This window comes from Scyliorhinus canicula, chromosome 8 (genome assembly GCF_902713615.1).
Source record: "Scyliorhinus canicula chromosome 8, sScyCan1.1, whole genome shotgun sequence".
NCBI lineage: Eukaryota > Metazoa > Chordata > Chondrichthyes > Carcharhiniformes > Scyliorhinidae > Scyliorhinus > Scyliorhinus canicula.
The window spans coordinates 148,301,823-148,325,431 of record NC_052153.1 but is presented as its reverse complement, the minus strand read 5'-3'; the positions used below and the strand labels follow the sequence as shown (position 1 = coordinate 148,325,431).

The 23,609-nt window shown below is 45.1% G+C and overlaps 1 protein-coding gene across 2 annotated transcripts in view; it reads right to left on the bottom strand.

Annotated features, from left to right (window-relative positions):
• dhfr (dihydrofolate reductase) overlaps nucleotides 1-23,609 on the bottom strand; it is a 58,134-nt gene that overhangs the window by 23,806 nt on the left and 10,719 nt on the right. For both annotated transcript variants that reach the window (XM_038805386.1, XM_038805388.1), the window contains exon 4: nucleotides 21,699-21,825. In XM_038805386.1, the coding sequence (XP_038661314.1) occupies nucleotides 21,699-21,825 (127 nt within the window). The remainder of the gene's footprint in view (nucleotides 1-21,698; nucleotides 21,826-23,609) is intronic.

Sequence of the window (23,609 nt, the reverse complement as noted above, 5' to 3'; positions counted from 1 at the left end):
CGTCACTCCATGCCACCGCACCGGAAGTGTGAATATATTCATTGATGGCCCTTTCGCAACCCTCTGGGGTGCAGGATTTCAAAGATTCACAACCTGTGGAAGGGAAATTAATGAGCTGCCAACTTAGAAGTATGCTGGGAAATGCTTGACTATAGTTCCACACTGCTTTTGAATTAAAATAAGTAGGTCAGGTAGCATAAATGAAATACTGCTTAATATTCTGGTCTCGGCCTTATTATGAAAACACATTGTCCTCCGAAAGATAACAAAATGTACTCGAGTTGTTTTTAGCCAAGGGCAAGAACATACGTTCTACGTATTTCATCTTACGTACTTTCCAAGGTCTATTTAATATAAACGAGCCTGTTTACTTCAAGCTGTTATTTCAGACAGTAAAGATATGCTTCCTTCAATCGAATCTCACAATGGCTTTGCAGCTGGAACGCTCTCTCTCCGCAAATATATTTGTGTAAATAAATTTCCTTAAATCGAACCTCGAAGAATTTGTCTTTGTTATAATTTCCACGACACAGCCCTATGAAGTGAAGAAATTTCTCTTCATCTCAGTCCCAATAGTCGTCCCGGTGTTCTGTAATAGCGCCCCCATGTTCTAGATGCCAACAGCCAGAGCAAACAACTCTTGGTCTCTACCCTGTCAAACCTTCATAATCTGGAATGTTTCATGAGATCACCTCTCATTCTTCTAAACTCCAAAGAATGTCGACCCAATTAATTCAGCCTTTCACTATAGGACAACCCTCTCTCAATCTAGTGAACCTTTTCTGTACTGCCCCCAATGCAAATATATCCTTCCCTAAACATGTACAGGGGCGAAACCACTCTCCATATTCCAGGTGTGGTCTCATCAAAACCCCATATAATTGTAGCAAGACTTCTTTATTCCTGTACCCCAGTCCCCTTGCAGCAAAGGCCAGCATGCCGTTTGGTTTCCTAATTCTATGCTGAATTTTGGTCAACCTTGTAATAATCAGTCTGACATCCAAAAGCCTAATTCTTAAATGGAGGAACTCAGCCTGTTTGAACAAGAACAAAGAATAGTACAGCACAGGTACAGGCCCTTTGGCCCTCCAAGCCTGCGCAGATCATGTGTCCTATCTAGATCAAACGCCTATATCCCTCAATACCCTGTCTGTCCACTTATCTATCTTAAAGGTCGCGAACATATCTGCCTCAACCACCTCATTTGGCAGTGCATTCCAAGCCACCACCACCCTCTGTGTAAAAAAAAAACTTCCCCCGCACCTCTCTACTGAACTTATCCCCCCTCACCTTAAACTTGTGCCCCCTTGTAATTGTCATTTCCGTCCTGGGAAAAAGCCTTCAACTCTTCACTCTATCTATACCCCATATAATTTTTATAAACTTCTATCAGGGATAAATCTGTTACATATTGAAACCAACATACACGTTCAGGACTGAATTTTTAGCTCACCTCTACCTGGGATCAGGGCAGGAAATCTGGTTTGTGTCTCACTTCAAATTGTGGATTATTAGTTCAAAAATGGCACTTTGTTTGAATAATGAACACTATCGACTCCAGTGAACTGCAATGGTTGCATTGGCAAGTGTAAGCCATGATGACTACATCACGTTTGTGCACAGGCATGTACACACCCATTAAAAAGATTGGTGATGCATGCATGTGTTTCCCTATTGTATGTAGCGTGTCTTTCCAACCAGTATACAAAGTCAGAGCTCATGAAAAGGTCAGCAAAAATTAGAACTGTGCCCCCCCCCCGCCCCCCCACACCATGGCTTGGTTACCCCTGCAGTAGGGAAGGGATTGTCGTGCTAAATTCTGACTGGCTCACACTTTAATAGGCACTTTCATACAGAGGAAAAAGCACAGGGCACCCTGGTGTCATCAAAAGTTAGCTGCCTTCTGGAAAATCTAGTTGAATAGAACTTTAAAAAAAGATTATAGCGCGTTATCAAATGAGACAAAAAAGAAGCATCTGGATGGAAAGTACAATGGAGGTTATTTATCAATGATCTCTCGCAGGCCCATCTTCAAAAGTGCGGCAAAAGAAACTGATCTTAATCAGTTCTGAAGAACACTTTACTGCACAAGGATTGCCACAGACATAAGAAACTAAATGCTGGAAATAATTAGCAGCATCTGTAGGGAGAGAAACAGACTTAATGGCCAAAACCGTTGGCCAATGGCAGGCTGCTTCCCGCCAACACAAACACACAGCGGGTTGCGGAGTAAATCTTGCCCAGTCTCAGCGTTCATCAAAGCAAAATGCCTGCAGTATTTCGCTTTTGGATTAGGAGATTTAGGAAGCAATTTCTGTTACCAGAAGGATCACCGAGGTTCGTGAACCCATCATGGAGCATCTCATTACATCTGGGATAAAAGCAAAATACTTTTCCACTTTTCCAGGAGACTCATCCGGAGTGAGACTCATACAGAGTGGGGATTGAAACTTGGTAATTTGGTGCAGTGAGGTAATTCGGTGCAGAGTGTGAGGAGGTGCTTTTTAACCCTGGTAAGTGACTGGTAAGTAGTCTCTCTTTTTCTTTTCATTGTCTAATTTATTTATTTTTATTTTGAGATTCTAGTTGTTTAAGTTTACCAAGGGTTTAAGACATGGCAGGAGATCCCAGACCCGTGTCATGCTCCTCGTGTGCGATGTGGGAGCTCAGGGACACATCCACTGTCCCTGGCTCCTTCACGTGCAAGAAGTGTGTTCAGTTGCAGCTTTTGTTAGACCGCTTGACGGCTCTGGAGCTGCGGATGGACTCACTTTGGAGCATCCGCGATGCTGAGGAGGTCGTGGATAGCATGTTTAGTGAGTTGGTCACACCGCAGGTGAAGGTTACTGAGGGAGATAGAAAATGGGTGACCAAAAGAAAGAGCAAGAGTAGGAAGGCAGTGCAGGTGTCCCATGCGGTCATCTCCCTGCAAAACAGATATACCGCTTTGGATACTGTTGAGGGAGATGGCTCACCAGGGGAAGGCAGCAGCAGCCAGGTTCATGGCACCGTGGCTGGCTCTGCTGCACAGCAGGGCAGGAAGAAAAATGGCAGGGCTATAGTGATAGGGGACTCGATCGTAAGGGGAATAGACAGGCGGTTCTGTGGACGCAATCGAGACTCCAGGATGGTATGTTGCCTCCCTGGTGCAAGGGTCAAGGATGTCTCGGAGCGGCTGCAGGACATTCTGGGGGGGGAGGGTGAACAGCCAGCTGTCGTGGTGCACATAGGCACCAACGATATAGGTAAAAAAACGGGATGAGGTCCTACAAGCGGAATTCAGGGAGTTAGGAGTTAAACTAAAAAGTAGGACCTCAAAGGTAGTAATCTCAGGATTGCTACCAGTGCCACGAGCTAGTCAGAGTAGAAATGTCAGGATAGATAGGATGAATGTGTGGCTTGAGAGATGGTGCAAGAGGGAGGGATTCAAATTCCTGGGGCATTGGGACCGGTTCTGTGGGAGGTGGGACCAGTACAAACCGGACGGTCTGCACTTGGGCAGGACTGGAACCGATGTCCTAGGGGGGGGTGTTTTCTAGAGCTGTTGGGGAGGGTTTAAACTAATGTGGCAGGGGGATGGGAACCAATGCTGGAAGTTGGAAGGTAGTAAAACAGGGACAGAAACAAAAGGAAGTAAGGGGAAAAGTGCAAGGCAGAGAAGACATAGTCAGAAATCCATAAGGGCGACAGTACAAGGTACAGTGACTGAGGGGAGCACAGTGAATAGGCCCAGTAATAACAAAAGGAAAAAAACTGGAGATGTTAAGATTCAAAACAGAGGTAAAAAACCCAACATAAGTGTACTTTACCTGAATGCTCGTAGTATTCGGAATAAAGTAAATGAGTTGGTGGCACAAATCATCGTAAATGACTATGATTTAGTGGCCATTACTGAAACATGGTTGAAGGATGGTCACGACTGGGAGTTAAATATCCGAGGGTATCAAACTATTCGGAAGGACAGAGTGGATGGTAAGGGAGGTGGTGTTGCTCTGTTATTTAAGGATGACATCCGGGCAATAGTAAGGGATGACATCGGTGCTATGGAGGATAAGGTTGAATCCATTTGGGTGGAAATCAGGAATAGTAAGGCGAAAAAGTCATTGATAGGAGTAGTCTATCGGCCACCAAATAGTAACGAGATGGTGGGGCAGGCAATAAACAAAGAAATAACTGATGCATGTAGAAATGGTACAGCAGTTATCATGGGGGATTTTAATCTACATGTCGATTGGTTTAACCAGGTCGGTCAAGGCAACCGTGAGGAGGAGTTTATAGAATGTATCCGCGATAGTTTCCTAGAACAGTATGTAATGGAACCTACGAGGGAACAAGCGGTCCTAGATCTTGTCCTGTGTAATGAGACAGGATTGATTCATGATCTCATAGTTAGGGATCCTCTCGGAAGGAGCGATCACAATATGGTGGAATTTAAAATACAGATGGAGGGTGAGAAAGTAAAATCAAATACTAGTGTTTTGTGTTTAAACAAAGGAGATTACAAGGGGATGAGAGAAGAACTAGCTAAGGCAGACTGGGAGCTAAGACTTTATGGTGGAACAGTTGAGGAACAGTGGAGAACCTTCCAAGCGATTTTTCACAGTGCTCAGCAAAGGTTTATACCAACAAAAAGGAAGGACGGAAGAAAGAGGGAAAATCGACCGTGGATATCTAAGGAAATAAGGGAGAGTATCAAATTGAAGGAAAAAGCATATAAAGTGGCAAAGATTGCTGGGAGATTAGAGGACTGGGAAATCTTTAGGGGGCAACAGAAAGCTACTAAAAAAGCTATAAAGAAGAGTAAGATAGAGTATGAGAGTAAACTTGCTCAGAATATAAAAACAGACAGTAAAAGTGTTTACAAATATATAAGACAAAAAAGAGTGGCTAGGGTAAATATTGGTCCTTTAGAGGATGAGAAGGGAGTTTTAATAATGGGAAATGAGGAAATGGCTGAGGAACTGAACAGGTTTTTTGGGTCGGTCTTCACAGTGGAAGACACAAATAACATGCCAGCGACTGATAGAAATGAGGCTATGACAGGTGAGGACCTTGAGAGGATTGTTATCACTAAGGAGGGAGTGATGGGCAAGCTAATGGGGCTAAAGGTAGACAAGTCTCCTGGCCCTGATGGAATGCATCCCAGAGTGCTAAAAGAGATGGCTAGGGAAATTGCAGATGCACTAGTGATAATTTACCGAAATTCACTAGACTCTGGGGTGGTCCCGGTGGATTGGAAATTAGCAAACGTGACGCCACTGTTTAAAAAAGGAGGTAGGCAGAAAGCAGGAAATTATAGGCCAGTGAGTTTAACTTCGGTAATAGGGAAGATGCTGGAATCTATCATCAAGGAAGAAATTGCGAGGCATCTGGATAGAAATTGTCCCATTGGGCAGACGCAGCATGGGTTCGTAAAAGGCAGGTCATGCCTAACTAATTTAGTGGAATTTTTTGAGGACATTACCAGTGCAGTAGATAACGGGGAGCCGATGGATGTGGTATATCTGGATTTCCAGAAAGCCTTTGACAAGGTGCCACACAAAAGGTTGCTGCATAAAATAAAGATGCATGGCATTAAGGGTAAAGTAGTAGCATGGATAGAGGATTGGTTAATTAATAGAAAGCAAAGAGTTGGGATAAATGGGTGTTTCTCTGGTTGGCAATCAGTAGCTAGTGGTGTCCCTCAGGGATCCGTGTTGGGCCCACAATTGTTCACAATTTACATTGATGATTTGGAGTTGGGGACCAAGGGCAATGTGTCCAAGTTTGCAGATGACACTAAGAGGAGTGGTAAAGCGAAAAGTGCAGAGGATACTGGAAGTCTGCAGAGGGATTTGGATAGGTTAAGTGAATGGGCTCGGGTCTGGCAGATGGAATACAATGTTGACAAATGTGAGGTTATCCATTTTGGTAGGAATAACAGCAAACGGGATTATTATTTAAACGATAAAATATTAAAGCATGCTGCTGTTCAGAGAGACTTGGGTGTGCTAGTGCATGAGTCACAGAAGGTTGGTTTACAAGTGCAACAGGTGATTAAGAAGGCAAATGGAATTTTGTCCTTCATTGCTAGAGGGATGGAGTTTAAGACTAGGGAGGTTATGTTGCAATTGTATAAGGTGTTAGTGCGGCCACACCTGGAGTATTCTGTTCAGTTTTGGTCTCCTTACTTGAGAAAGGACGTACTGGCGCTGGAGGGTGTGCAGAGGAGATTCACTAGGTTAATCCCAGAGCTGAAGGGGTTGGATTATGAGGAGAGGTTGAGTAGACTGGGACTGTACTCGTTGGAATTTAGAAGGATGAGGGGGATCTTATAGAAACATTTAAAATTATGAAGGGAATAGATAGGATAGATGTTTCCACTGGCGGGTGACAGCAGAACTAGGGGACATAGCCTCAAAATAAGGGGAAGTAGATTTAGGACTGAGTTTAGGAGGAACTTCTTCACCCAAAGGGTTGTGAATCTATGGAATTCCTTGCCCAGTGAAGCAGTTGAGGCTCCTTCATTACATGTTTTTAAGGTAAAGATAGATAGTTTTTTGAAGAATAAAGGGATTAAGGGTTATGGTGTTCGGGCCGGAAAGTGGAGCTGAGTCCACAAAAGATCAGCCATGATCTAATTGAATGGCGGAGCAGGCTCGAGGGGCCAGATGGCCTACTCCTGCTCCTAGTTCTTATGTTCTTATGTACTACAGATGCTGGTGTTGCTCGTTTTACTGGAGTGTGATTAACACACCTCCGTTTAAAGGCCGTGTGCTTAACACTACTATGGCTCTGTATGTGTAATTATGCTCGGAGTCGCCAGGTGCCGTATTGAGACACCGTCACAAGTATATCAAGGTCAGGTTCAAAGTAATAAATCCATACACCGATTAGTAAGTCCAAACGATTGGTGTTTATTATAACAAATATAATAAATACACATGCATACGCTAAAGAGACTAACTTACTTCTAATACTAAACAACTAAATGCTTATCTAGACAGGAACAGGCAAGGTCAGGGAGCAAGGCCTTCGTCCCGTTCTTGGTCTGTAACTTTCTGATTGGCAAAGTTGTCAAGGGCTAGCAAGGTCTGGATCACGTAGCGATCGATGTGTTGGCACTTACAGTTCGATGGCTGATGCTCAACGGCCGGTGATGAAACTGGAGTCAGGATGCGATGTAACAGGTCTGGGCCGGAGTCTGGAAGCAACAGACTGAGTCATGTGCTTGACCTTCTCTTTATAGGTCCTAGAAGTCCGTGCCCCTTGGGGCGGGCTCTTTCACCTGCTAGGTATCGATTGGGTCTTTCCCAATCGATATCATTCAAATTCCCCTATCCTGGGGTCCTTTCTCGATGTTTGGGGCGGTCCCTACGGCTCTTTGTTTTGGTTGCTTTGGCGCCATTCTGTCTGGGCGTCTATGGAAAAGTATCCATTGATACTTAAATGTTTCTATTGTACCTGAGCCTGAGCCGGGATCACCTCATTAATATGCAGATCTGTTTCCCATTTGCACCTTTGGCTGAAACTCTGCAACTCTTTGGAAACTGGTTTCTGTACGTGCAAAATGCAAAACAGTCTTTTGCAAGCTGTGTGTCCTCACTATGACTGTTTTTCCCTGCAGTCTTAGCAGTTCTCCATTTTGTAGCCCAGTGTCCATCTTAGATGGCTACACTGGAGAGCGGACAGGGGTTAGAAAATTCTGTTAAAACTCAGCAGGTCTGGCAGTATTTGTGCTAAGAGAAAGAGAGGGTGCGACTTTCCCACCCCATTGCGCCCAGCACCGATACTGCTGCGCCAGGTGCATAACGGAAGAGAGCCTTTAGTGATGGCGGGGGTTGAGGGTATGAGGGGTTGAGGGTATTGGAGGGTCGTGAGGTCCGTGGGTGGTGGACCCTCAACCTCACTTTCAGATCTGGGCACCCTTTCAAAATGGTGCCCTGAGAGGAGCCAGTCTTGCTGGCTGCTTTAGTTCCCCACTCCAGAAAAAAAATTCTAAGTGTGGAATTTACAGAAGAGAAATTCCCGAAGGTCTGAAGAAAAATGACTAATTGTGGATGAATACCGGTTTTGAACGCACCCAAACGTGTGTGTGAATCACCCTGCCAAACCCGCCCAAAAATGACACTTTTTTGGGAGCATTGTGCCCAGGATTAATATTTCAATTCCAATTCTTTTTAAAATAAATTTAGAGAACCCAATTCATTTTTCCCAATTAAGGGGCAATTTAGCATGGCCAATCCACCTCCCCTGCACATCTTTGGGTTGTGGGGGTGAAACCCACGCAGACATGGGGAGAATATGCAAACACCACATGGACAGTGACCCAGACCGGGATCGAACCTGGTGATGCGTTATGTACTCTGGGATAACACAGGCCGCAACTGGATGCAGCTAACCAAAAGACACTCCAGACCTTGAAGTTAGTTTAATCTGATTTATTGAACCAGTAGCACAGTTCACTACGAGTTCGACTTTCTGCTAACCTAAGTGTGGTTACTCTGTCTGACTGAACCAGACTAGATCTTAGCCACGTGCTGGAGGTGTGATACTGTACATACACCCTGACTCACTCTACAGATGTTGATCAGTGGAAAGAGGCAGAGTGTGAGTGCCTCATGACTTTTATAGTGAGATACCACCCCCAAGTGTCCTGTCTGCTCATTGGTCATGTCCTGTTCTCTGTGTTCATCAGACGCCTGTCTGTATATCATTATCTGCATATCATGACACCTGGGACCTCGGCACCGTGAGACAGCAGTGCTAAGAACTGTGCTGCCCCCCAATATAACATTTCTGTGGAACTGAAGAGTGATAGAAATGTGCTGGATTTTACGCTGTTGAAAATAGGGGAAGGTTAGGGGGTCAGGTGGAACAAAAATAGGAAGATTAGGGATAGGCTAGAGGGCAGGGGAGGTTAAATAACAAAGAGGTCATGGAACAATGGACAAAGTTAGTGGCAATAGTCTCCTCTGAGGCAGTTCCTCTGAGTCGAGGATGGCTCACTTCGACGCCAAACAGGATTTCTCGGGGCGACCTTTGTCTTTTATCTTTAAGAATTGGTCACTGAATGGGTCGGGTTTTTTTTTAAAATCTCAAGGGAAGGGGTTTGTAAATGGCATTTAAGGTATGAATTTGTTTATTTTGTGTTTTAAAAAAGGAAAACTTTAAAGAACTAAATGTCAAGTGATCGAAAAGTCGGGGTCATGCTTGTGGACTCAGCATAGGTGTTCTGCAAAGCAGTCACCCTGTCTGCATTTGGTCTCCCCAGTGTAGGAGACTACATTGTGAGCAGTGAAAATAAGTTTGCTGAATTGAAAGAAGTACATGTAAATTGCTGCTTCACCCAGAAGGCTGTGGCCTTAGATAGTGAGGAGGGTGGGCCAGCTGTTCTACCACCTGCAATTGCATGGGAAGGTGCCGTGGGAAGGGAATGAGTTGTTGGGGACAATTGAGGAATGGATCAGGATGTCATGGAGGCAATTGGTCACTGGGGTTGGAAAGAGAGAGATCGGAGAGATATTTAGTTCAAGAAATCTATGGGCATGGTGGAAGGTAGCATTATCAGAACAAACGTGACAGAGAAACTGAGTGAATGGAATGGTATCTTTATAGAAGCAGGATGTGAAGTGTGGTTAAGGTAGTTGGTGGCTTATAATGAATATTAACGCAGTCTATCCTCAGAAATGGAGACAGGGGCAGCACGGTGGCCTAGTGGTTAGCACAGCTGCCTCACGGCGCTGAGGTCCCAGGTTCGATCCCGGCTCTGGGTCACTGTCCGTGTGGAGTTTGCACATTCTCCCCGTGTCTGCATATGTTTCACCCCCACATCCCAAAAAATGTGCAGAGTAGGTGGATTGGCCGCACTAAATTGTCCCTTAATTGGAAAAAATAATTGGGTAAACTAAATTTATAAAAACAAATTAAAAAAAGAAATGGAGACAGTAATCAAGGAAGGGAAATGAAGGGCCAGAGGTGGATGATGTGAAGGTGAGAGAAGGATGGAAATTAATTAATTTTTCTAGTTGTTATCTTAGAGTAGGAGGCACCAACTATCCAATCACTGAAGTACTGGAAAAAGAGTTGTTGTGGGAGGGTATGTGGAACATTCCTTGTTCGTCCTACTCAGGCCCGCTCCACAGCCTTTTCTGCCTGCTACACTCTGAATAAGGGACAGTTCCCTGGTTTGATGGTAATGGGGGATTTGCCAGGCCATGAAGTTCTTTATCCTGGTTGTATACAATCCTGCTACAGCTGCTGGCCTCCAGAACCCCATGGAGGACTAGTTTTGACCTTCTAGATCTGTCGATGTTGAGCAGCGAGATCACGGGGCTGTGTCCTTAATCACAAATCGCTCTGCCATTTATCACTGGATCATAATCCTGCAATTACATATCCACCATCATGGGATAGCATCATCAGAAAGGCTGCAGAATTTCAAAAGGGCCCATCACATTAAGACAATAATACATTCAGCTTGCTGGTATTTCCCACAATGCAGAAGATTTTTTTTTTAAAGTTAAAGGCCAAAAAGCACAATAGCCGAAATGACCATTTGAAATGCAAGTGATTAATTGATAAATTGTGTGCGCTCTGGCTCGCGAAGGAGCCATATGTTGAAGTAACAACTGTTGATGGGATATCGAGAGATGGCAGTTTTTTGTACAGTAAATGGAAATCTGTGGCATAGTGACTCTTATGGATTCACCCGCAGGCCTTGTGAAGGTGTGAATGTGGCAGGTGCCAGGTCTGATCATACGGGAGGTCCATGAGATTATTCCATATCCCACTTCTGTTTAGTTCTCGACCATGCTCTCAATCTCTAGGCAGTGACTGCGACTGAAAGTGTGCCTGTATGGTGCAAGCGAAGGAATGGACAGTGGTCAGTGGTGATGAACTCCATGTTCAAATAATCTGCTAATGTTCGCTCACGCACATCAAGATTGAAAGTTAGTGTTTTAACCAATTACAGTAAATGAGCCGATGTGGTAACAGGAGAGAGGATTGAAAAAGTGGAGAGACGAGGTTATAAGCTTTTCCTACATTACAATATATATTGTAAAGTAGCAATTGGCTATAAAGAACTTTAGGCTGCCCAAAATCATGACATTGATAATAAAAATGTAATGATATAAATGTATATGCACACATAAATGAGTTGATTGCACAAATGAAAACAAAGGTGATTTATTTTTAATATAGCTACCGTACTAACTTAGATGGTAATTTTATTTACACCTGCACACAACAATCAAGGCTGCATCTGATTTCATACTTTCTCAAGAGCCTCTTTCAATCTCTGTATAAAAAAATCTAACTACAGAGATGCAGCAAGATGCTACACAAATACAAGATAAAAGCAAACTTCAAGGTTAGTCATGTTTATTCTATAACCTTCTCGTAGGTCTAATTTAAATAAATCCTTTTAGATATGGAGATTTGCCAAAGAAAAGGAGGATTGCAAATCTTGTTTTTCGTGATTCAAAAATAAAAGGGGGATAAGCCCAGTAATTACAGCCCAACAGCCTTATCAGACAGCACCTTCCAAATCCACAACAGCTACCACCTTGAAGGACAAGGGACAGCAGATGCATGGGAACACCACCAACTGCAAGTTCCTCATCAACAGCAGGTTGATCATCTCTCCCCCTCAAAAGGGGAAACTGCTTCCCCAACAGCACTGAGTACCTATACCACATGGACTGCAGTGGTTTGAGGTGGCGGCTCATCACCACCTTCTCCAGGGAAATTAGGGATGGGCAATAAATGCTGGCCTAGCGGTTATACCCATAAAAGTGAATTAAACAATGGAAGTGGTGCAGAGACAATAATTTGGGACAAAGTTGGTTGACATTGGGCTAATAAATAAATGTCAACATAGATCTGTTCCAGGCAACTAGTTCTTTGACGAAGTAACAGGGTATTGCGTATCTAGGCTTTCAAAAGGAGTTTGACAAAAAAGTACCACATGATAGACTTTTTAACTATATTAAAGTTCATTGAATTCAAGGGAAAATGTCAGCGTGATTACAAAATTGCCCAAGGGTCGGAAAGCAGAGGATAGTGAACAATTATTCAGACTTGAGGGAAGTACACAGTGGTGTCCCTCTTGGTCATAGTGCCCTTGTACTTTTTGATGTATATTAATGACCAGGAAATGTCTGTATGGGACACGATTTCAAAGTTTCCAGATAACAATTCAGAAATGTATAAACAAGAAGAATAGACTTTAACGCACTGCCTGAGAGTGTGTGTTGGAAGCCGATTCAGTTATATCTTTCAAAAGGAAATTCATAAATACTGGAAGGGAACTAATTCACATGGCTGTCGGGCTTATTGAATAGCTATACCAAAGAGCTAGCATGGAGAAAATGGGCCAAATGATCCCCTTCTGTGCAACATCATTCCATGATTCCAAAAATGGCAGCGTCAAGTTTTATGGGCACTATTACCAGACGGAAAAGCATTGAAGACAAACATTGTAAGGGGTTCTACATGCTTTTTCCAATTAATGTTTGGAACCTATACTTGCAGAATGCCCGATGCTTTCAATATTAGCTCTGTTTCTTCTGCCACAGATGCTGCCAGATCCAGAGTATTGCCAGCATTTTACATTTTTGTTTCAGATTTCCAGCATCTATTGCATTTTGCTTTCTGTACTGATGCATTTTTGGGTTATTTTTGTCATCCGGCTGTAATCCAAATGATTTTTCCCCACAAAGAATTAACAGTGGTACAATTCTTTTGAATATTCCAATTTTAACCTCACCAGGGCCAGGGGTCTAAGTAATTGCAAGGATCTTTTAAGCCATTATAAATCCGGGGGAGGGAAAATTACATAATACGCAGCAAACCAAGCAGCGGGTATGCTGACCACACAATAGGAGGACATCAAAGTGACTTACCACAGCGGCTGACAAGATCAGAGAGCAAATTACAAAAACACTAAATCCTTTTATCTTTCCTTTTTAAAAAGACTATTGCTCTATAGAGACACTGGTTGTTTTGTACAGAAGCCTGGGAGTTTTAAATTGCTTATTATATTGAGGCGTGAAAAAAAAAGACATTTTGTCGTCTCAGTTTGAAAGCACCAGCTTTGTATTGAGCAAATGCAATTTAAAAACAGAAAATTAGATCTGTATCTGTTATATGAAGCACAATAAGAGAGGAATGGAATGAGAAAGGCTATTCAACACACCAAGTACAAACAAGCAGACAATCTACTCTTACGTCCATAGCAGTTCAGAGACCTTTAATTTGACAATCTCCCATAAATTTATCTTTTGATACCTGCTCTTAATCAGGTATTTATCAAGCTTTTAAAACAACCTACCATTATGATGAACCATTGTTCTCAGCATTAACAGCTCTAGTCACTGTGTTTTCCAATCATTCTGTTGGCAAGGTATGAAGCAATTGAACCAGTCACACCAATACAGTTAGCAGTTCAATTCCAGATTGTATCGCAGTTCCTCAATTCAATAGTTTAAGTGTAAGTGGCAGTGGAGTGTAGATTAGCTTCAATACTTCTGGTCTAGGAACAGAAGGTGTAATGGGACATAGGCTCCCTAATGTCATTTAGGGCCCCAGCTGAAAGTTCATTCATGTAGAGATCACAGAGGACAAAATCAGGCTTGACTGAATAGCTTGCACCACCATAGTTCAGAAACAAAATAGACTTCCTCAGTCAGGTAGCTGGTTAAACCATAACTGGAATACTGTGAATAATTCTGGCCACTACACCTTTGGAAGGATATGTAGGCTTCGGAGCAAGTGCAGTATAGATTTACCAGAATGATACCGAACCGCATTAAAGTCACCATAGTGCCAGATACCTATAAGCTGCTCCAGAGTTGGCTGGGCAGCTGCTTCATTATGCAGAGTGAGGCCACCAGAGAGAGTTCAATTCTCGTACCGGCTGAGGTTATTCATGAAAGCCCCGCCTTCTCACCCTTGTCCTCCCCCGAGATGTGGTGACCCTCAGTGTGGTGAATTATAAACACTAATAATCCACACTGTATTGTACAACATGTGTTGAGCCTGTACCTTGTACTCGATCATGTGTAGTTGCGCAGCTCTACCCATAGGGGGAGATGAGGAGCTTGTACTGGGCTCAACCCTTGGCTCCGCCCATGGCTCCTCCCCCTAACCAGAAGTATAAAGGTTGCTGTTGTGAGCCTGCCTGCCAGTTCATCTAGAGTTCATCTTGTCACAGGCAGGCTCTGCTGTAAGATGATTAAAACCACTGTTCGCTTCGAACCATGTGTCGTGAGAATTGATGGTCTCATCACTCAGGTTAAATCATCACCAATCATGTCTCCCCCTCAAAAAAAGGGGAAAGCAGCTATGCTGGGACTACGGCGACTTTACTTTTTACTTACCTGAACTGCAAGGGTCGAGTTACAATAATAATCTTTATTGCCACAAGTAGGTTTGCATTAACACTGCAATGAAGTTACTGTGAAAAGCCCCTAGTCACCACATTCCCACATCTGTTTGGGTATACAGAGGGAGAATTCAGAATGTCCAAATTACATAACAGCACGACTTTCGGGACTTGTGGGAGGAAACCGGAGCACCCGGAGGAAACCCACGCAGACACAGGGGAGAATGTACAAACTCCGCACAGACTGTGACCCAAGCCGGGAATCAAACTTGGGACCCTGGCGCTGTGAGGCAACAGTGCCAACCACTGTGCGACATGCCGCCCCCAGAGATTGGGGTTGTATTCCCTGGAATTCAGACGGTTAGGCAGCAACTGGATTGAAGAACTGGCTCCCTTTCTTTATTCAACGCCCTCAGCTGGTCGTAACAAGACTAATTAAAAAAATTCCCTCCTTTATGGATAAGATTTCCCAGTTCCAAGTTTTATGTTTTAAAAGGAGCCAACTTAACCAAGATTTCTTGAGTTTATTAGCTACTAAATGTAAAAAAAAATGATAAAGCACAGCAGATTAGAACATTCATAGAGATATAGGAATAGAGGCCAAAGTAAAATATATAAATTTACCTTGACTCGTCTGTGAGGAGTAGACGGTGGAACGTTGTAGCCGTTGCAATTCATTTTTTAAAAAACTTGTTTCTATTCAAAATTGTACAGAATTTTTACAAAACCACGATTAAAAGGAAAAAAAAAGAATTAACAACTTAACAAAACGAGGTGGGGTAACAACCATTTACAAGAAAAATCTATCCACAACCTACACAGTCCCCCCCCCCCCCCCCAACCCCGGTTGCTGCTGCTGCTGACCTCCTCACTTAACGTTCCACGAGAAAGTCAAGGAACGGTTGCCACCGCCTGGAGAACCCCAGCAAGGACCCTCTCAAGGCAAATTTTATCCTCTCCAAACTTAGAAATCCCGCCATGTCACTGACCCAAGTCTCCGCACTTGGGAGTTTCGCATCACTCCATGTATCCGGGCTACCAAGGAGGCGAAGGCCAGGACCCCGGCCTCTTTCGGCTCCTGCACTCCCGGTTCTTCTGACACCCCAAATATCGCTATCACCCAGCTCCGCTTTACCCAAGTGTCCAAGACCGTGGAAATAGCCTTTGCAAAGCCTCGCCAAAATTCTTTAAGCGCCGGGCATGCCCAAAACATATGGACATGGTTTGCTGGGCTCCCTGAACACCTCACACACCTGTCCTCCACTCCAAAGAACTTGCTAATTCTTGCCGCTGTCATGTGTGCCCGATGGACCACCTTAAACTAAATCAAGCTAAGCCTGGCATAAGATGAGGAGGAATTGACCCTGTCCAGGGCGTCCGCCCACGAGCCCTCATCCAGCTCTTCCTCCCACTTGCGCTTCAACCCCATCTCCTCCGCCTCCTCCAGCTCCTGGTATATGTCTGATACCTTTCCGACTCCTACCCACATGCCCGAGACCACCCTGTCCTGTATCCTGGGGGAAGGTAGCAGCGGGAATTCCACCACCTGCTTCTTCAAGAAAGCGCGGACTTGCAGGTACCTAAAGGTATTCCCCGGGGGCAACCCGAATTTCTCCTCCAGCGCCTTCAGGCTAGCAAAAGTCCCATCTATAAACAAGTCCCCCATCCTTTTGATACCCACTCTGTGTCAGCTTAGAAACCCTCCATCTATTCTACCTGGGACAAATCTGTGGTTGTTTCGTATCGGGGTCCAGACTGAGGCCCCTACCTCCCCCACTGTGCCTTCTCCACTGACCCCAGATCCTCAGTGCCGTCATCGCCACCGGGCTCGTGGTGTACCGTGCCGGCGAGAGCGGCAACGGTGCCGTTATCAGTGCCCCCAGCCGTTGCAATTCATGATTCTAGTTGTGCTTACTTCAGCAGGTGAATAGTCAATCTAGATTCCGGTGTTCTGTGGTTCAGCAGAGAAGCTGCCCTGCTTCTTTTTCAGCTGTGGATTTGCTGCCTTGCCTTGCTTTAGCAATTAGAGAGATAGTTACCTGCACATACTTTGCAGGGATCTGCTGCTGTCTTACCTCCTGTGTCACACACTGACACACCCTGCACGAGCTGACACTGGCCAATTTTTGCAGCTAGCCTGTACCCTGGAAGGCGGAAAACCACAAACTGGCTTAAACATGGCTTATAGGATATCGTTCCTGCTGAACTGATAAATTTCCACAGATGGCAGACAGGTTCTGTATAGTCTTCATGCTTTTGATGTATCCAGTCTAGAAACAGGGAGCCATTCCACTGTCTCTCTCTCCTAGTATCAGACTATCAATTTGGCCAATCCACCTAACCCACACATCTTTGGACTGTGGGAGGAAACTGAAGCAAACGGAGAAAACCCACGCAGATACTGGGAGAACGTGCAGATTCCGTACTGGGAGAACGTGTAGTGACCCAAGCCGGGAATCAAACCTGGGACCCTGAAGCTGTGAAGCAACTGTGTTACCCACTGTGCTACCATGCTGCCGAAGCAGAGAATTGAATTTTATGGAAAGGAATTGGTAATAAATCAACCAACACATCTGAAATCAAATTTTAAAAATCCTTTTTGTTTTCTCTCCAATGGGCATTGGAGGGCTCCCGTTCGGGAACGGCATTGCCGGGATTGACGCCCAGTCCGAGGGGCAGTGAAGGCGGTAAAGGTCAGGAGAAAGCACAGGGAAGGAATATGTCGAGGGCCAGTAAAAAAACGGCCGGGAAAACAACTGAAAGTCCTTTGGGGAGTAGAAAGGTCACCGCAGGGTCGGTAAAGAAAATGGAGGCTGGAGCACTAGGGGAGGCCGCATTGCTTACGGCTGAAGAAATAACTAAGGTGATGGCTGCGGAATTCGAAAGGCAGTTTACAAAATACATGGAGACAATGAGGAAGGAGATGACGGAGGTTTTGAGTGTGCTGGTGGAGGAGGCAATTTCCCCGGTGACGACGGCGGTGGCGAGCGCAGTGGCGGAGGTGCGGAAGCAAGGGGAGGCGCTGAAGGAAGTGGAGGAGACATTATTGCAGCACGGTGATCAACTTACCTCGATGGGGAAGGAGATTTGGAAGGTGACGGAGATTAACAAGGATCTGCAAGGAAAATTGGAAGACCTGGAAAACAGATCCAGGCGACAAAATTTGAGGATTGTGGGGCTGCCCGAAGGAGTTGAAGGGCCGAGGCCGACTGAGTATTTTGCCACTATGCTGGCGAAACTATTGGGGAAGGGGGAGGATCCCTCCTGTTATGAACTGGATCGGGCTCATCGGTCGTGGAGGCCTGTACCAAAGGCGAGTGAGCCGCCAAGGGTAGTGACTCTGTGCTTCCGTAGGTACAGTGTGAAGGAGAAGGTCCTGTGCTGGGCCAAGCAGAAGCGGGTGGTGCAGTGAGCTGGAGCTGGTATACGTGTATACCAGGACTTTACGGTGGATCTGGCGAGGAGGCGGGCTGCTTTCAACCGGGTGAAGAGGGCACTGTACATTAGCAAGATGCAGTGCGGCATTGTTTATCCAGCAAAGCTGAGCGTGATTTACAATCTCAAGAACTTTTATTTTGGAACAGCGGAAGCAGCGGAGGAGTTTGCGAAGGCAGAAGGACTGTGACAGAACTGAGAAATGGCCATGTGCCGATGTAACCTCATGACTGTATTTTCTTCTTTTTTGTTTCACTGCGTTCGGGCGTATGGGCTAAAGGAGCCGATGTTGTATATATTTGGACAAGGGAAGTGATGGGACTTTCACTCGAAGTGAGGGCTCTTTGGGGTGTAGGTGGATATGCGGGGTGTGTGCTAAAAGAGGATTTCTGGGCTTTCCTAGGGCCGGGCAAGGGGGAAAGGGACCTGGGCGGGGGCCTCCACGCTGGCCGGCTTAACGGGAGTGAGGTGGAGGGGGGAGGGGCTGCGGCCATCGGAGCCTAGCAGAACAGGGTCCGAGTGGTCTAGCCGGGGTGGAAAGTTGGGGGGAAGGAACCAAGATTGGGGGGAGGAGTTTCACAAGAGGCAGTGGACGGGAGGAGTTGGGGAGGGGGGGGGGGGGGTTTACAACTCTTGGGTATCATGTACGGTACTCTTTCAGAGGTTGGACGTCGTTGAGTGTGGGGGTAGGAGGCAGGGGAGGAGTGGACTCTATGGTGACTATGGGCGGTCCCAGACTTCTTTTTTCTTTTTCTCCTTTGTTTCCACCGTGGGAGGGTTTGTTTTATTGGATGCATATATTGACAGGTGGGCCGTTGTTTGGGGAGGGGGGAGGATGGGATCGTTGTTATTGTTAAAGGGATTGATTTTGTATTTGTTACCATTTACTGTCTGTGGGTGGGGTGTAACTTTTGAAGGAAAATGTGAAAATGGAGAATAAAAACATTTATAAAAAAAACAAATTGAAAGCTAGTCTCAGTAATAGCGTCCGTGACGCTATCACAATTTTCTGTTTCATCAACATAGAAAAGAAGTGCAGGAGCAAACCATTCAGCCCTGCGAGCCTGTACCATCATTCAATATGAGCATGGCTTTCTCTCCATACCCCTTGATCGCTTCAGCCGCAAGGGCCACGTCCAGCTCTCCCTTGAATATATCCAACAAACTGGCCTCAACACGTTGGCACAGTGGTTAGTATAGCTCCAGGGTCCCAGGTTCGATTCCTGGCTTGGGTCACTGTCTGTGTGGGATCTGCACGTTCTTCCCATGTCTGCGTGGGTTTCCTGCACAATCTATAGATGTGCGGGTTACGTGAATTGGCCATGCTAAATTGCCCCTTAGTGTCTAAGAAGGTTGGGTGGGGTTACTGGGATAGGGTGAGGGATTGGGTAGAGTGCTCTTTCCAAGGGCCGATGCAGACTCGATGGACCGAATGGCCTCCTTCTGCACTGGAAATTCTATGATTCTATGAACAGCTTTCCGTGTTAGAGAATTCCACAAGTTCACAACTCTCTGAGAGAAGATATTCTTCCTCATCTCAGTCCTGAATAGCTTACCCCTTAATCTGAGGCTGTGGCCCCGAGTTCTGGACAGCCCCAACATCGGGAACATTCTTCCTGCATCTAGCCTGTCCAGACCCATCAATATTTTATATGTTTCTGTGAGATCCTCTCTCATTCTTCTAAACTCCAGTGAATACAAGCCCAATCGATCCAGTCTTTCTTCATATGTCAATTCTGCTGTCCCAGGAATTAGTCTGGTGAACCTTCACTGGACACCCTCAATAGCAACAACGCCCATCCTCAAACTAGGAGACCAAGACTACACACAATACTCAGCGTACTTTAAGGAAGAAAATATGCAGCCCTGGTCTGGCCTACAAGTGACTTCAGCAATGTGGTTGTCTCTTAACTACCCTCCGAAATGGCCACTCAGTTCAATGACAATTAGGAATGGTGGGTAACAAACACTGGCCTTGCTGGCAGCGTCCACATCTCACAAAAAACAGTAAAACAAAAAGATCAGAAATATGGGGTAAGATTCAGTGACCCCCATTGCGCCCAGCACAAATCCAGGAGCAATGGCTGAATCACACGAGAGCCCAAAATCAGGCTCCGTGCCAGGCCGTTTACGAGTCAGCCTACTCGCTCCGCCCGGTGTGACCTGGATCTTGCCCTCGCTGAGTGAGATCCAGATCTGAATATTTAAATAAGCCATACGGGACTCAACAACCATGCCTGGGAGATCTTGCCAGAGTGCTGTTTAGTGCTGGTCCACACAAATGTGAACCTATTGTAACGGCACCTGGGGGGAGGGGGGGCTCCCAGGCCACTGGAGACCCTTGGGTGGTAGGGGGCAGGACAAGGTAGTAACCTGGCACTCTCAACACCTTGGCACTGCCAGCCTGCCACTGCATCAGTGCCAAGGTGCCTATGTTCGCACTGCCAGGGGTTTCCCAGGAGCCTCCAACATTTGGGGTGGGGGGGGGGACGGTCACAAAAGCGGTGGGGAGATTAAATGCCGTCTCGGTGGAGAGAATCTCCCAAGGTAAAAAAAGCGGCAAAGTGCTGGAAATAGCAGGGTCTTTCTTGGCATTTCTGGCACTGAGCAACACCCCGCTAAATGGGCCGTTCAGCGGACCATAACTCTAGTCCATTGAAGCGCGCTCATGATAAATGATGTTGTGATGTATGAAACGCTAAGGCTAATTGAGCCAGTTAATAACATTTATAAAAAATCTCTCATTGGCATCGCCATGCACTATATGCAATAAATGCACAGATGCACTATAGAAAGCATCCTATCGGGCTGCATCACAGCCTGGTATGGCAACTGCTCGGCCCAGGACCGCAAGGAACTTCAGAGAGTTGTAAATACCGCCCAGTCCATCACACGAACCTGCCTCCCATCCATTGATTCCATCTACACCTCCCGCTGCCGGGGGAAAGCGGGCAGCATAATCAAGGATCCCTCCCACCCGGCTTACTCACTTTTCCAACTTCTTCCATCGGGCAGGAGATTCAGAAGTCTGAGAACACGCACGGACAGACTCAAAAACAGCTTCTTCCCCACTGTCACCAGACTCCTAAATGACCCTCTTATTAACTGACCTCATTAACACTACATCCTGTATGCTTCAACCGATGCCAATGCTTATGTAGTTACATTGTATATCTTGCGTTGCCCTATTATGTATTCTCATGTATTTTCTTGAATTGTTTAATTCCCTTTTCTTCCATGTACTGAATGATCTGTTGAGCTGCTTGCAGAAAAATACTTTTCACTGTACCTCGGTACACGGAACAATAAACAAATCCAATCCAATGGGAGGCACATTGTTTTCTCTGCTTCTACAGCACGTGTGTATACAAAGTCTGATAGTTTTGTCATATGAGAGTACCTTTAAGAAATAAGTGTTTAAGAAATGTACCTTTAAGAAATGGCTGTTCATTAATGATGTCAGAGTGTGGGTGGAGCTGGGCTGTCTGTCAGCTTTTTACTTTCGTTTTTGAGCAAGCTGTTACTGGTTTCGTTTTCAGTGTTGGAGCTGAAGCCAGACAAAGCAGGTGCACTGTTGATCTCTCTGCCATGAAAAAACTATCCCTTGATCATTTGGTGAATTCAGAATTATAAATGTTTTCAGTGGTGAATGTAAACCTGATGTACCTCTGTTAAAAGGTGTTCCTTTTGTCTTCTGGGTGTTGTTTGGGAAGTTATTAAGGATTACTTAGTGTTGTATTCTTTGGGCTTGTATTTGAATTGATGGTTGCTAAGATGTTCACTGTATGTTTTAAAAAGGTTAATTTGAGTTCATAGAATAAACATTGTTTTGCTTTAAAAAATACTTTTCCATTTCTGCTGTACCGCACCTGGATAAACAGATTTGCCACCGTACCTTGTAGAGGCTGCTGCCACCTATTATCCACACAAGATCCACCTTGTCCCGCATCTCCGGTGAATCCAGATGAGCCAACGCCGACTTCAGATCATGTGCCAGATAATTTGCTCCTTTTGGCAGCTCCCTGAGAACCACAATAATAAGGAATGCTTCACCATATTTTGTGGAGATGTGCCGACATTAGAGCAATGGTAACTAAACATTTACACAAGTGCGAGTTCAAAATGGAGGATAGCCTGAGGCTAGGCGAGGGAAACTTGCAGGACAGCGGGGTAGCAGGGAAATGGGACTGACCGGATTGCTCTCTGGAGAGCTGGTATGGACTCAATGTGACGTATGGTCACTGGTTGTGCTGTAATGACTCTATGGCAAGGGTTTGTTCCTCCTTTCTTTTAAAAATATTTTTTTTTATTTTGATTTTTTTTTAAAGAGTACTCAGTTCATTTTTTCCAATTAAGGGGAGCAACCCACGCAAATACGGGGATAATGTGCAAACTCCACACGGACAGTGACCCAGGGCCGGGATCAAACCTGGACCTCGGCGCCATGAGGCAACAGCACTAACCACTGTGTCTCCTTTCCACTCAGGAGGAAGCTGAAAACTTTTCTTCACCTCAGCTTTGTTATGGCATTGAGTCGACATGGACGTACTGGAGTTCAAAACTGCAGCCTGCTACTCGTCACGCTGTACCTCAGACATCAAGGATTGGAATCACTTTCATTTCCAAGAAATTATGCGCTACTTAGAGACATTTCTCCCACACCTCCCTGCAGGATGCTGCGCTACTGCAGACAAACACATTACTTCATATGTATCTCCTGACCGTCACCTAGGAAACTTAAAACGTGACATTTAAAGCGCATCTGCAGGACTAAAGTTACTCTCTCCTAGAGGTTAAAGCACAAGATTTCTTTATTCCAATTTTAAGAGTTTTACAGCTGGTTTCAACCTCCCCCATAATTAACAAAAATGTGGCGATGCCGGCGTTGGACTGTGGAGGGCACAGTAAGAAGTCTTACAACACCAGGTTAAAGTCCAACAGGTTTGTTTCAAACACTAGCTTTCGGAGCACTGCTCCTTCCTCAGTTACTATAATTGGATAGTTACTATAATTAACAAAGGGCACCTCGCTACTATTACTTCAAACGCATACAGAAATTTCACCAGTATAGCAAGGTTCACCATGCACATCACTTGCATCTAAAAACATTGCATGAAGCAATCAGGAGGCAGTGGCGCAGTGGTATTGTCATTGGACTAGAAATCCAGGATAATGCTCCGAGGACTCTGGTTCGAATCCCACCACTGCAGATGGTGAAATTTGAATTCAATAAAAATCTGGAATCAAAACGTTTAATGATGACCAAGAAATATGCCATCCTTATCTGGTCTGGCCTATAAGGGAACTCCAGATCCATAGTGTTTGACTCTTAATTGCCCTCAGGGATGGGCAATAAATGCTGGCCCAGCCAGTGATGCCCCACATTCAATGAATTAAAAAAACCCTTAGTAGCTGAAAAGATTGCACAACACCCACGATAGATCAGCGCACCCAAAGTTTGGAATTATTATCTGACCTAGTTTCATCTGTTTAAACATAACAAAACACTCTGCCCTCATCAGATTAAAACACAGTATGGTCACAAAAACTAACTAAGCCAGTCATTCAGGCATGCTGTGTAAACAATGTAACTTATCAGGAGTTGATCAGAATGGGTGCAAATCAAAGAAGGCATCATATTGGAAACAAACTGCCCATTATCCTTTTGATTGATCTCAATCTATCCCATTGGTAGTTGGCACGGTTGGCATGCCATAGGGATCAGTGCTTGGGCCTCACCATTTACATGTTTTTACTAAATGACTTGGAAGGAACTACCGGTATAGCTGCTAAATATGCCGATGAT